The 16,384-nt window shown below is 34.7% G+C and overlaps 1 protein-coding gene across 1 annotated transcript; it reads left to right on the forward strand.

Annotated features, from left to right (window-relative positions):
* The first annotated feature begins 1,533 nt into the window (after positions 1-1,533).
* LOC137734271 (uncharacterized) lies at positions 1,534-2,844 on the forward strand. Its single transcript, XM_068473565.1, has 2 exons — positions 1,534-1,974; positions 2,356-2,844. Exons 1-2 carry the CDS (start codon positions 1,534-1,536, stop codon positions 2,842-2,844), a joined length of 930 nt encoding a protein of 309 aa, XP_068329666.1.
* The last annotated feature ends 13,540 nt before the right edge of the window (positions 2,845-16,384 follow it).

Below are 16,384 nucleotides of genomic sequence, written 5' to 3' on the forward strand. Positions count from 1 at the left end.
TTTCTCACACGTGTATCTCTCTTTTGATGAACTCAGTGAGAGAAACGAAAAAGCAGAAAACCTATTCTCTGATTTTTAGGAAGATAATTAAGAATTAATAATAGATATTAAAGGATAAACTGCAAATGAGTTATATCCTTTTACATTAATAAAAGATAATGAATTAAATAAGAAAATGTTGATGTGGTCCTATAGACATAAATTAAACCACCCTAATTAAAATTTTAAAAGTTTAATCAAAACCTAAAACAATATAAATGTTTAGTTTAAAAAATGTGAAAAAGAAGTGGTAGAATCTAATTTTCTCTAAAATAAAAGTGATCACTGACACTAATTTTCAGAATTGTTTCCACATTAGGGTAGGAAACCATGTGAGGCTAGAAAAAGAAAGTTTATGCATACATACGTAGCCCATTTAGCTAGAGGTATCGACCAACGCCACAACCTTTTGTAAACCACTACAGTACTACTCTCTAGTTTCCAGATTTCTAAGCCCTATCTATCACTACTTTCCTTTCCCAACCAGATGGAGTATGAACTGTCATGAGAGAAAGAGCTCCTTGACGACCTTGATGCTCTCTTTGCTAAAACCGCAGCTTTCGATACCCTCACCTTCTTGGAAGACTTGGGTATTGATGTTAGAAATTTAATATATGGACATTAGTATTATTAATATTTAAATATTAAATATTCAAGTGAATGAAAATTAAAGTGAAAAACTGGGTTAGTCTTGAACTGCCTTGGTGGTATGTGCAACTGTTCCTTTTAATTTTATTTTGTCATGAAAGTGGTCATGGAATGATCTTGACCGGTTAATCTTGTTTGAATTTAGACAAGAATATAATTGCCTATTTGGATAGACACATCAGTTAAACAAAAGGCATTGATACATGTGTTGTATCAGACACCTCCTTTGTTTGAACCACTTGAATTCCTGAAAGGTTTCTTCCAGCTTTTTCACAAGGTTGGGATATGACTGTTGAACAAAAGGTTGCATCCTTTGTCTTTTGGAAACAGACGCATCCTTTGAAAAGAAGGCATATCAATGCCTATAAATAGACTACCAAGTCAAGCATTTTAGATATAGTTTTGCACACAGAAATCAAATAGAAATAGAGTAGTTTTAGTATCTGAGAAAGAGAAAGTTTAAACACTTTTGGTTCGTTGTTCCTTGTGGATTGGAGTGCTACTTCCGCAAAGAGAAAGATTGATGTGTCCTAGGAGACATTTGCCAACACAAACCTTAAGCACCAGTGAGGGACAATCTTATATTGAGGCTATAGAATCAAATTCTAGCCTCGATCTCTTAAGGTTCTTCTATCCCTTGTTCTTCTTGCATTTGTAGAGATTTTATTGTGTATGTATTGTTTAATAGTTTATAATAAATTATATAACTGTTTTTCCAAGTTATTTCCAACAACTTAAGACAAGATCCTTTGTTAAATTGTTATATTTTATTACGCCAAATTTTTTTAAATAATCTTGTGGGTCACGGTGTTAAGAAATTGTGTGATCTTTCTCTCTTAAGGGAAAATGGATGATACTAGTAATTCTTCTAGCAAACTGGGTAGCACGTCAGTTGGTAGTGTTGTGCCCGTGGGGATCCCAACTTCCACCAATCATGGTGAGAAGCCTGAGAAGTTCAATGGGACAGACTTTAACAGGTGGCAACAGAAAATGTTATTTTACCTCACCACTTTGAATTTGGCAAAGTTTCTGACTGAGGATGCGCCAATGTTTGGAACTATCTCAGAAGAAGTGGTTGCAGTAGATGTGTGGAACAATTCTGATTTTCTTTGCAAGAATTACATTCTCAATGCATTAGATAATGCACTATACAATGTGTATAGTCCAATTAAAAATGCAAAAGTCTTATGGAACTCTCTTGACAAGAAATATAAGATTAAAGATGCCGGCATGGAGAAATTCATGGTCAGCCAATTTCTTGACTACAAAATAACAGACTCCAAGAAGGTTATCAATCAAGTCCAAGAGCCACACCTTTTTTTTTTTTATGAAATACTTGTTGAAGGGATGTCTCTAAGTGAGACATTTCAAGTAGCTGCATTGATAGAAAAATTGCCTCCTACTTGGAAAGATTTCAAAAGCTATCTCAAGCTAAGCACAAAGAGATGGGACTTGAGGATTTAATCATAAGATTAAGGATTGAGGAGAATAATCGTGGCTCTAAAAAGAAATCTAACAGCCAACCTATGCAAGCCAAGGCACACATTGTGGAAGGGGGTCAAAGAATAACAAAAAGAGGAAGCACTTTGGTGAAGGTTCAAGCCAAGAGAATTCTAAGAAGTTCAGAGGCAAGTGCTTTGTTTGCAACAAGACTAAACATTGTGCTAGCGAATGTCGAAACCGCAAAGGCCAAGACAATTAAAAAAAAAAAAGAGTAACGAAGTACACATTACCGAGGAAGAGAGGCTGTCCAATGAGATCTTTGACATAAATCTCGTGGCCATGGTATCTGAAGTTAACATGGTGGGAAACACTAAGGAAGGGTGGGTTGACACTAGGGCTACTCACTACATCTGCTCAAATAGGAAAATGTTTACCACCTATCAAGAAGTTACTCATGGAGAGCAACTGTTCATGGGGAATTCTTCTACATCCAAGGTTCAAGGCCTAGGAAAGGTAATTCTAAAGATGACTTCTGGAAAGGAGCTTACTCTTAACGATGTGCTTCATGTGCCTGACATCAGAAAGAATTTAGCCTCCGGACCATTATTAAGCAAGAATGGTTTTTGTTTGGTGTTTGAGGCTGATAAATTTGTACTCACAAAGAGTGGAATGTATGTTGGGAGAGGATATCTCAATGATGGCCCTTCAAAATGAATGTAATGACTGTTGTACCCAAAATTATCAATAAAGTTAATTTTTCTGCTTATATTGCGGAATCGCCAAATATATGGCATAGGAGGTTAGGACATGTAAATTATGATACTATATGTAGGCTAATTAACATGGACATATTACCTAAGTTTCATATTGATATAAGTCATAAATGTGAAACTTGTGTGGAAGCAAAGTCAACTAAAGCATCATTTTCACTCTGTTGAAAGAAGTATGGAACCCTTAGGATTAATTCATAGTGATATCTATGATTTAAAGTTTGTGCAAAAAAGAGGAGGTAAGAAATATTTTATTTGACCTTGACTAGTAACCCTCAAGTTGAATTGCGGGACTTTCATAGACAATTGCAAAAGATATTACTATGTGTATTTGCTAAGAAGCAAAGATGAAGCCTTAAAAGCTTCACAAATTATAAGAAAGAAGTTGAGAATCAACTTAGCAAAAAGATAAAGGTGATAAGAAGCGATGGGAGGTGAATATGTTGCACCCTTTTCTGAATACTCAACATGGGATTATTCACCAAACCACTGCTCGTTAGTCACCCCAACAAAACGGAGTTGTTGAACGCAAAAACTGTACATTGAAAGAAATGATGAATGCTATGTTGATAAGTTATGGGGCAGCATAGAATTTGTGGGGAGAAGCATTGCTTTCTGCAAACCACATTCTCAATAAATTACTTCACAAAAAGTTAGATAAGACACCTTATGAATTATGGAAAGGTAGAAAGCCTTCTTATAAATTTCTCAAAGTTTGGGGGTGTCTCGCTAAGCCAACGGTCCCTGATCCTAAAAAGATTAAAATAAGAACTAAAACCATTGATTGTGTCATTGGTTATGCCATAAATAGTGGTGCATTCTTTGAAAATGTATTTCCACAATTATTGAATTAAGGAATGCCGCATTCTTTGAAAATGTATTTCCATGGAAAATTGCACAAGAACAAAGTTCTTTGAAAAGAACTTATGATGACTTTAATAGTAGTCATAAGGAAAGTAATGATAATTTTGTAGACAGAGAAGATGTACAAGAAATTGAACCATGACGTAGTAAGAGGGTTAAGACATCAACGTCTTTTGGACATGATTTTCTTACTTATTAGAAAATGAGCCTCAAACATATAAGGAAGCTATATCTTCTCCAGAAGCTCCATTATGGAAAGAGGCTATTAATGCTGAAATTGAATCCATCATGCAAAATCATACATAGGAATTGGTGGATCTTCCTCCTGGAAACAAACCTTTGGGTTATAAATAGATTTTCAAAAGGAAGATGAAAACAAATGGATCTATTGACAAATACAAGGCAATACTTGTTGCCAAATGTTATAAGCAAAGAGAAGGATTAGACTATGCTGATACATATTCGCCATTCACGAGGATAACATCCATCCGTATGTTGATTGCTATAGCAGCAATTCATAATCTTGAGATTCATCAAATGGATGTCAAGACTGCTTTTCTAAATGGTAATTTAGACGAGGAAATTTATATGGAACAACCTGAAGGTTTCATAGTGCATGGCCGAGAGAAAAAGGTATGTAGACTTGTTAAATCACTTTATGGTTTAAAGCAAGCACCTAAGCATGGCACCATAAGTTTGACACTGCAAATGGATTTAAAATAAATGAGCGTGACAAATGTGTTTACACTAAAAGCACACAAGATGGATATGTCATTGTGTGTCTATATATCGATGATATGCTAATTATTGGTAGTAATCATGAGATAATTAAATGTACCAAAAGAATGTTGGCTAGTAAGTTTGATATGAAAGATATGGGAGTTGCATATGTTATACTAGGAATCCAGATTTCTAGAACTTCTGAAGGGGACTACAAATAGTTAGGAAAATAATTGTTAGAGATGCACTACAAATAGTAGAGGAACTTAAATATTAATGCAATAAATATGAGTGAATTTACATATGGGACCTTGTTGGGTTCTTTAAAGTGCATTTCTAGTGTTTTAGTAGTTTTATAGTGCGTCTATTTCATTGATAGTGTTCTTGTAATACATTTTGGAGTATTAAGAGCATTTCTATTGGAAAATACATAATGCCTTGAAATTGACATTTTACTTTTTTAGTTCACTCAAAAACTCCAATGGCTGGGATATAAAATACCCATCTTGGCCGGAAAATGAAAATTTACATTTTTAACATGTTTTAGAGAGTGAGCTCTGCCATACAAAGAGAGAAAAGTAAATAGGATTCCCAATTACATGTCTGGCACTAAAGAAAATCTCATATTTACATATCCCAAAAGGATAATGCTAGGGAGACCAAATTTTTAAATCAAATTGGCAAACCAAATGATGTGTCACCAATAAGAAATAAGCACGTTAGTCAACACTAAAGTAATAATCCGATCATCAATATCCACATCATTTGGTTTTGGTTTACAAAATTTGGTTTAAAAATTTGGTCTCTAGAGCATTACCCATCCCGAAAACATAAAAAGGGGTAAATAAAAGTATTAAGCATATAGCTGCCATATGTAGATGATAATTCATTTTCAGCAATAATATTTCAAGAAGGGACATGATAACTTTTGTATGAAGCTTGCAGAGGAAGTCAACAATGTAGAGAGAGAGTTTATAGAGGGAAAGTTTGTTATACCGAATTTCAACTTCTTGATTGAATGAATTGTAATAATTACAACATCTTGTATTTATAGCTTTACACAAATACTAACTACCTTATAACATAGCAACTAATCTAATGACACTTGTCATAATCCTAGCTTTTACAATATTAACTCTAGCAGGACATAGAGTTAGTCTCATACCATTCAGACACAGTGAATAAACTAACCTTGTGAGCTTGACATGATGAAAGAGATGATGAACTTTACTAGAAAGAACTCGAAGTCTTCTCCTCACTGCTGCACCTTAATCAGGAGAACTATATGGAATTGTCAAGGCTTAGGTTCTAGGAAAGTAGTAAAAGTAATTTTTCTTTTGCTCATCGATTTTCCTTTCAAAACTGGAAATGGGTCACATTGTCTTTATAATGCCTTGAAATGACCAGATTTGAATTCTTCCATATTCCTCAGAGTATATATTAGCACTAATTTTTCATTCAATTGTGATGCAGTTGGTGTGCGAAAAGCTCATGAAATTGCTAGTAGCTGTTGAAAAAAAATTGAGGTTCCACCATAAATCAATTGGCAATACGAGGAGTCACCCAATTCTTATAAGCCCTTGCAAAGTTTCTGTTTCTCTTTCACCAATGTAAGACTCTTTTACCTTCACATTCTTACTGCTATAACATACCAATCATTGGTGTGTATCACATACTCTTGTTACAGAAATTTTGACTAACCATGCAATGGAAACTGGGATGTACAAACTCTCTCCCTCTCTCATTTTAGGGGCATAAAGTATGTGCTTGTTATATGCACTTAAAATATTGATGGGAGTTGCTCTAGTGCATACACTAAATTTCCTTTTCTTGATCTAGGTTAACGGAAAGAGAGTTGCAATTTCCTTTAGTGGGCTTGCTTATTTCAGGTAAGAAAATATACACCTATCCCACATTAGGTCTTTTTACTAATTCACTGGACTTTGCATCTACATTTTTAGACTACACTAGAAGAATTGATGTCCGTGCGTTGCGGTAGGATAAAAAAAATTGTCTTATGATTCAAATCATATCTTAAAGAAGAGCGGTAGTTTTTTTTTTTTTTTTTTTTGGGTTAGTAGGAGAACAACATTGCATCAAAGTAAGTGACATGTAATATAAATAATAGAACAAATTAAATAGTTTAACAAGTGATTGCATAACATGTAGCATGCTGTATAATAAAAAGGTTTGAACTGATTGACCATAACTTTGTTTACACATTTTTAGAACGACACCATCTGCACATATACAACGGATGATAAAAGTCCCACACTAGAACACTAGCCAACATACAAATATATGATTCACACACCTATCTTCTTCCTATAAATTAATTTCTCACTTGTTCCTTGATACTTGAGAGCGAAAGGGAGGGTTTAAGCAGATAGGAAAAGGATTTATGACTCCAAAGTCTCTTTCACCTAGCCACTTATTAGGATTTGGAGGCAAGCATATTGTGTGAACAATCAATTTGTTTCGATTGACACCTTTACCAAAAACATGTAAACTCATTCTTGTTTTCTCTATTTTGGATGCAATTGATGTGCCTAGTCTTGGAGCAATGTTTGAAAATTTAAGTTTAGTTCCTCAAAGTTGTTCTTCTTTTGATCTCTAACCAATCTCCTTAATTTTTTTTACCAAAACTCCTCCTCGGATATTTGTTCACTTAAATCAATTTCTTTCAGCATTTTATTTGCTCTGAATAACAAATAGACTACAACATCAACAACAATATATACGTAGAAATGCACAACAGAGGACATGAGAAAAATATGTAAAGCTTGAAAAGCAACCTTTTTAAGAACATTCATTAAACATAAAAGAGAATCAAAAGGAAAAACAGATAAAGAGAGACATATTGAAGTGCGTCCAAATAATCGCATGACTATAATTAAAAAAGCAAAACAAATGCCTGATGTGCTCTTTAGGGTTTAGGACCGAAACTCAAAGCCACTTTAGATTCACAACCATATAAGTTTTTGTGGTCTTATTGAAAAGCTTCCATCATCGTTAAAACTGTTGAGAAACACTCCCCCCCTCCCTCCCTCCCTCTCTATGTAACAGAAACCCTCACCAAACACAAAAGTGTAAAACCCACCCACCCCTAATTCTTGTGAAAAATCAAATTCCAAAACTGTTGGGCCACGTTCTAAATGAAGCCAGTAGGATTCAAAGCCCAGATGAGCAGAACCGTCATTTGAACGCCCACGCGGGCCCAAGCGTTGGAGGTGAAAACGGGCCATCCGCCGTTTTCCAAATCTTAAAAAGCATCATAATTCCGTAAATAACAAATCCCAAATGGAATTGCAGTGTCACCAAGCCACAATGCCACCCCCACGCGACAAATAATCTCTGGAAGTTTAATCTTTAGACCACATCCACATGCAAAGAATCGAAAAGAAAAGCACACATTTTACGAAAATAAAAACAAAAATACCAGGATTTAAGGTTTAAACCTCGGCACCAAAACGAACAGAAATGAGTTAACAAAACTGAACAGCACACAAGTTTATCATTCTATGCTTTGTTCTAAGACAGAAAAACATGCTCTTCAACCTAACTGCATATCAAGCATTGGATTCTATAAATATAAAAATATATATTATCCAAAAACATGTGCACAAACAGGGAGAACACGACATCACATAGAATGACCACGGACCACATACAATTTCATTTCTTCGTAACCAAAAGAAAGAACGTAACACACAAAAACAATGCAAAGGATGCAAAGGTAGCAAGTGTAAACCACATTGTTAATCTGTGATGCAATTTGCATGAACATTAACCACAACAAATCATGATTTACCACAAAAGACATAAAGCTCATCAGTTCACTGGCATATAAACAAAAATGATGCACATAATATAAGAACACCAAAAATACAACTTCATACCGTCAAGAAAAAGGAGCTTAAAACCCCCACGAACAATAACTGTAAAGACATAAGCCCAAAAAAATATAAAACCTTTTTCACATATACACCGATAAATTTCCTTTAAAAGAACGTAATCTTAGAAAATTTAAAGCTTCTATCATCTTCTGAACCACACAACTTTCATTCAATCAGAAATCATCAAACTCCCCTCGAAAAAGCATCAATTTCATAAATTACATCAAATTTGTACAAAAATAGAAATATTAAAAACCAAAATCCAAACTTAAAAGCCAAAATTAAATTAGTAAATAAATTTAAAAAACCCAAATGGTACCTGGCTAGGATTAATCCAAACAAAATACAATTTTCAATATCCAAAAATACAAATATTAAAAACGATAATTTACATTTAAAAGCCAAATTGTGATTGTGTGTGCGCATATGGGCTAAAATTAAAATTAGATCGAGATAGAGAGTACTGTCGAGATAAAAAAAATATACAATCATTCCAATAAAAACACAACTCATAATAAATTCCAATAAATACAACGGAGGAGGGGGCGGTCGCCGCGCTCTTGCTCACCAAGTAGAAGTATGAACCCTTTTGCTGTTCACCAACTTTATGATTTGTACTTATTATATTAAATTACCCTAAAACTAGCAGTGGAGATTAATTCGCGTAGGTCACTTTCATTTTTATCTATACTATTATTAAGAAAACTCTCGTTGTCAACCTTTTAAGAAAATGACAATCATATCCCTATTTTTCTTATTTATCCTCTTTTGATACACCATGTTCACATAAGAAACAAAACAATAATTATGAACCTCTTGAGAAAATGACAATCATATCCCTATTTTTCTTATTTAATGCTATAGTAAGAAAAAATATGTCCATATTAAAAGAAACTGTCACATCATCATTGTCTCATACTCTTTTTTTAAATTTTAAAAGCTAATCACACTCCTTAATAAAAAAACAAAAAACAAAATGAAATTGTTCACACACACAGGATGTGTGCTCATCTGCTAGTATTATATAATAATAGTAATAGGATATAAATAATAACATTTCTTAATTTTATGTTTATGTAAACTGTTTGGTTACTTTTTATTATATACCTTTTATTTTTAAACTCTCATTACATATATACTCTTTTTTTTTTTTTTTTTTTTTTTTTTTTATAAAGACATATTATTTAACATTTATTTTAAATTCACCTAGTTCGCCTAGACTCCCGCCATCCGACTAGTGCCTAACGTTTTTTAGAACCTTGGTAAATACTATATTATTCCCATTTGCGAGATGAAACTTCTACTTACAGATCCTGACCACACAACTTATGGAACTACTGTAATAAGATTTGAATTAAAGCACAACTATTGATTCTTGATTGTTAGAATCTATAAAAGTTTAATAAGATTGCAACAATTTTGGAAGAAGAAAATAGAGCTCAGAGAATGAAAATGGTGATGTAAGGAACTTGGGATTAATTCTCACAGAGAGCCAACATGTTGCTCTGCGTGTTGTATGCATTAATTCATTCATCACAACAATACCAAAAGAGATGTTAGGCAATGAGAGAATTTAGGAGAGCTAATGAGCTCATCCCACCCTTCATTATAAAATCATATAAGATCTTGCCACTTGCTCACATCTGAGCCTAAGTAACTTTGGGCTAATCTCAGCCATTGATTCCTAACAACTTGTTACCACATGGACTAACAGCTTAATGAAATTAAATAAGAACAATTTAGACCTTAATTAACCAACACTCCCTTCTAAGGTCTTAACTGAGATCATTCCTAACTTGTCTTTCAAGTTATAGAACATGTCTTTAGCCAATGGTTTAGTGAAAATATCAGCAAGCTGCTCATCACTTTTGCAGTATTGCAGATCAATGATTCCCTCATGAATTGCATCTTTGATAAAATGAAACTTCCTTTTAATGTACTTAGGCCTCTGGTGGAAAATAGGTTCTTTGGCATAACAATAGCAGAAGTATTATCACACATCAAGGAAGTAGCCTCAATTTGTTCTTCACCAAAGTCATATAGCACAAATCTCAACCAAATAGCATGAGTTGTGGCCTCGGAGGCATTCATATATTCAACTTCTGTTGTTGAGAGAGTAACACTTTGCTGCTTCACAAAAGCCCAGGAAAATGCACTACTGCCAAAACTAAAAGCATAACCAGAAGTGGATTTCATATCATCCTCATCTCCACTCTAATCAATGTCATAAAAACCTATGAGTAAAGCTGCATTTCCCTTCTTGTATTTCATTCCATAGTCAATAGTGCTTTGCATATATCTCATAATCCTTTTGGCAATACCAAGATGCTTGGTTGAGGGACTGTGCATAAATCTTGCAAGTACACAAGCTAAGCACATAATGCTAGGCCTTGTTGCAATCAAGTATAAGAGGCCAACAGTTTTCCTGTATAATTCTTCATCTATAGGCTCATTGCATCTTCTTTCCTAAACTTGTCAGTAGGAGTTAAAGGAATTGACACAAATTTGCAATTTTTCAATCTAAACCTTAAGTAAGCTTAATGCATATTTCTTCTGGTGAATGAATATGCTCCCTTCTTGTTGAATAACCCCAATTCCAAGGAAGTGATGTAGCAAACCTAAATCAGTCATCTCATACTTATTCATCATGTCACACTTATATTCTTGAATCATTTCAGCACAACTTCTTGTGTAGGCAATGTCATCGTCATATATGGAAACAATGAGTGTTCCTTATCCTTCTTCATGCTTCACATATAGAGTAGCTTCACTAAGACTCTTCTCAAAACCATACTGCAACAGATAAGTATCAATATTTCCATACCAAGCTCTAGGAGATTGTTTCAACTCATATAAGGCTTTCTTTTGTTTGTATACCTTATGCTCTTCATTTTTGACAATAAAATCATCAAGTTGATCAATGTACGCCTCTTCTTCTAGAACACCATTCAAGAAAGCAGACTTAACATCTAGTTGAAACATTCTCATTCCCTTATGTCCTGCCAATGTAATGAGAGTTCTTTTACTGTCTAATCTAGTCACAAGTGCAAAAGTCTCATTAAACTCAACTCTAGGCTTCTGAGTGTAGCATTTGGCAACTAATCTTGCCTTGTGTTTCTGTATTGATCCATCCAAATTCAATTTAGTCTTGAAAATCCATTTCACACCGACAATGGGTTTGTCACTTGGTATGTTAACCAACTCCCAAGTACCATTTTTTTCAATCATCGGTATCTCATCCTCCATGGCTTTCTTCCAAGCATGATCTTGAGCAACTTCATTGTAATTTACAGGATCAATCACATTCAGTTTACATTGAGCAAACACTTCATTCAAGTTTCTCCATTTCTTTGTTGTATAGTCATATGCCTCAATGATTTGAATTCCACAACCATGATTCACAGGGCTAGTTACAAAATTATGGGCATCAGCACCTGTGAAGTCTAGATTTATTTGTTTGGTTTTCCTTGTCAAAAGTTGTAAATGATACCACACATGCTCTTAGGTAGTCTTTGAATTTACAACTCTCTTATGGATTTATCTTGTTGGATTTTGCACAAGGGCATAGGTTAAGGACAATCATCATCACAAAAGGTTTGTTCATTCATGTGCATTCATGCATAAACTTGAGTTCACTCTAACTAGTGACCCTGTCTCGTCATAAGTTCTCGTTGATGTCCAGCTAGCTGAGCACGCAATTTAAGACAGCCCACATAAGTGACTAAAACTTTTTATATGAAACTGAGTTTCCATCATTGGTCTACTCAGATTGCTAGATTGCTTCTACATTTGACAAGTGTCCTTTGTGTCTTTGGCTGCTGAAACAAACATTTTCCATTATTCGGGTTATATACGTTTCTTTTGTTTTTTGGTTGAGTGAGATTAACTTTATAGAGAGATATTGTTTTTCATCTCCATCTCAAACCCCATCAAGCATTTTTCTGGATAATGTTCTTCATGAATATTAGTAAATCTATCTTTGAAATTGCTTGTTTAAATCTTTTTATATGCTCATTTGTTTTGGCTAGGAAGTTTAGATTTTCTAAAAATAGTGTTTTTAGCAAGGTTCTAAAAGACGCTAGGTGCTAGTCGGGAGGTGGGTTGGGGTCTAGTGCCTAGGCGGGATCTAAGCGGATTTAATTAAATATATTAAATTTTGTGTATCTATTTATACTTAAAATATATATATATATATATGATTTCATCATAAATTACAAAGTCGAATGACATATATATTATGAGCTATTAGAACATAATGAAAACATGGGGACCAAGTATATAATGTGTGTTCCTTTAAGTGTTCAAATAGTCTCTTACAATTTATTAAAAAAATAAAATGCAAAATGAAAGTTATCTATTTTCTATCTAAGTGAGTCACAACCTAGGCAGGTGTCTAGGCGGGTATGGGCAAGCTAAGAGGGTGCCTAGGTAGTTTAGGTGGGCGCCTCAGTAGGTCTAAGCATCATTTCTTAATTTTCAAACGCCTAGACATTAATCAAGGTGGTGGCCAACCGCCTAACACCTAGGCGAGGCCTCAACGACGTTAGGTGGGGATTTTTAAAATAGTGGTTTTTAGTTTTGAGCTACCTCCTGTGTTCTTTATTAAAACTCTAGCCACAAAACTATGTTCATGCATTAAGCACCCAATCATTGAATAATAGGGTTGCATTGTTCTTCACGGTTTTGTTTTAATTTTGTGGTCAAGTTCTTTAAGTTTCAAATTTTTAAACTGACCCCTTTTTGGATTCTCGTTAGTTCCTGTTTGACTGGAGAAATTGTCGTTCGTTGGATCCATATTTGATTTGATCATTATCATCATATCATTTGTATTCGTTGGTGGTGTTCTCGGTGCCACAAGGTAAAGAGTTCAAGAGAAGCTGCCATCTTGTGAAGACTACAGGCGACACCATTTCGGTGCTACAAGGTGATGAGCTTAAGAGAAGCTGCCACTTCATGAAGACCAAAGGAGTCAATCTCATGTAAGGCAAGGTTGCACAAAGGTATAAACTCCTTCGTAGATTAGGATCTAGGATTTGAGCCTGTGTGGATGCTTTGTGGAGAGTCCCCGATTTTTTAACCCAGATGTGGGTTTTTTTGGCCAAAAATTTCTTGCGTTTCTTGTCTCTTAAACTTGTCCACATATCTTACTTATTTGCATATGTTTCATGCATCCTATGAGTTGTTCCTTGATATACGTTAGTTTACATTCATACTATGAGCAATGAACTGAATTGTTATTTACTAGGTTAACTTGTAGTGAACTAAGTTTGATTCTTAGATTTACATTTGATTAACTAACGGAATCAGTACTTGGTTGACTAATGAGTTTGACTAGTCAATCCAGCATACTTTGATTCATAATTGCTTTGTCAATGTTGTTTACATAATGAACTGATATGTATATAGGTTCAAGTTTAGGAATTATTATTGTGAAACTAATTTGGGCAGACTCTGATTAGTTGTACGTATTGGTCAGTTAGGATTTGTTCTTGCAACTGTTCTTTATATCACTGATTAACTTGTAACTAGTTGACTAGTTCATTTGACTAGTCTACTGTGCAAAGTTAAACTTTTATTTGCAGGATATTCCGCCTAGTACCAATTTCAACACCATTATCAACATATGTGCTTGGACACAACTCAATGACACAAGAAGATGATCCTTCACTTGAGCCATTTCCAATCTCAGTGATACTCACACCTTCATTTGTATTTGACCAAGGCATAGAAATGTGGACTATCTCCATGATTTTCCAATTTAACATTGCTCATTCATCAAAGATATCACTTCTAGAGACAATGATCTTGTTACTCTTTAGATCCAAAACTCTGTAGCCCTTCTCTCTTGTCTCATACCCAACAAACACAACCTTTTGGCCTGTTTCATCTAACTTTTGCCTCTGTTGAGTTGGAATATGAGTAAAGCATACAAAACCAAACATTTTGAGATGTTTTACTCCTGGTTTCCTTCCACTGAACTCTTCAAAGGAAGTTTTATTCTCCAAAGCCTTGGTAGGACACCTATTTAAGAGATAGACAACTATGCGCACTGCTTCACCCCAGAATTTGATAGGTAATCTCTTTTCATAAAGCATGGTTCTTGCCATTTCTACAATAGTACGATTCTTCCTCTCAACAATGCCATTTTTTTTTTGGGCGTAAGCCATAGTTAATTTTTTTTTTTTCAATACCAACATCCTCACAAAACTTCTCAAACTCTAATGAAGTATATTCACCTCCTCTGACTATCATGTATCGGAAGAGAGAGAATCATACTCCCATTGTATCACCATCAATGGTACCGCTACCATCCACCCCATTTTCATGACGATCAACTTACCACAATATATATATATATATATATCGCTATCATACCGTATCACATATTCTAATGCATTTGATAGAGAATAAACATTTAAGTGTCTATTTTAGTGTCTATTTATTGTCACTTTAGTAAAACAAAAAATCATGTTCAATTGACAGATTTTTTTATTGCCTTTTTATCATCCATAGAGTACCCTTTTCTTACCATTTTTTAATTACAAAAACATCTTTACAGGGTTAAAGCATCTCCAAATGAGATGTCAAAATCCTAGGTGGAATGTCACTGTGTATATTTGACATCAAAAGTTTCTCCAACCAAAGTGTTAGTTGTTGATTGGATCTGAAGACCTTGTAATTTGGAGTCAAATTTGATATTAATGTCAAAGGAAACTTTTTGAAATATCATGTGAACTTATATGCATTTTTCAATTGTTATATAAATTAAAATTTTAAGCAATTTGTCATATCAACTTTTCGAAATTATTAATTTGTCATCTGACCTTAACACAGTTATATTTTCCATCCAATATAAATCATGTGCCTCACACATGATTTGTGTTCAAGATTATTTTAGTCATTTTAGCATCTTTTCACAAGTTTTTTACTTTTCCTTAGTACAAAGTAGCTGACACACCCCGACCGAAATCAGGACGTGCTGGCCATCACGTGAGGGTGACGTAACCATGTGAACAGTGCGAAAGCAAAAGATAATAACAAAAGTACGAATAAATAAAAACCAAACTACAAAACAGAGTAATTAACATACAAGTGCAAGTGTAAGTGTGACAAACAATATTCAGAGCACCAAAAGCCTAGTGCAATCCAAAGGAACAAACACTAACTAAACACACCCAAGGGTGGTCCTACACTGGTGAAAATCTATCAGATACGCCATGGATTCCTCGTAAGCCACCAAAAAAGCAAACCAAACCAGAAAGTGTGAGTGGGCAAAAACAAAGCTTTTCAAAATCATTTCATTATCAAAAGTTCTAACCCTTCGCCGTAAAACATGTATAGTTTCCCAGAAAATAGAATATACACATATATCGAAAACATGCTCAGAAATATGCCATGTCAAATGCCTCCACATAAAATGTAAGTAACCCAGGTAATGTCAATCAATGCAAATAACATGTCATCCGGAGTCAACTAACGTGACCTGTACGGCTGAATCTAGAGCTCAAATCCCCAACTCACTAACTATACCTGCACACAAGTCGGAACCACCTAAAGTGGTCTATACGACAGGACTGGGTGTAAATAAATACGCTCAAGTGCAACGATCACGTGAAGACTGGGCGAATAATCACTAGTCACCTACGAGTCGGAAACACCTATAGTGGTCTGTACGACAGGACTGTGCACCTAACTTGGATCCAAGATGAGCGTGTGGTGCGGGAGGTGAACATCACGTGAAGGACTGTGCCTACTCTGGGCGGGAGCACTAACACCGAGGGTGCAAGTTATGAGCTCTCTATGCATTTCACATAACCACTAATTTTCAGTCATAACCATAAACTTACCTGGCACTTACCTGTGTGTCCGCAACACCAAACATACATATGTGCAACTACTAATGCATAAATAAATAGGCAAACGATATGCATGACATTTAAAACATATAAACATTCCATTTCATTTTCTGGGAAAAACCACAAGTATATAGGTATATACGGAAAA

Source organism: Pyrus communis, chromosome 5 (genome assembly GCF_963583255.1).
Source record: "Pyrus communis chromosome 5, drPyrComm1.1, whole genome shotgun sequence".
Taxonomy (NCBI): domain Eukaryota; kingdom Viridiplantae; phylum Streptophyta; class Magnoliopsida; order Rosales; family Rosaceae; genus Pyrus; species Pyrus communis.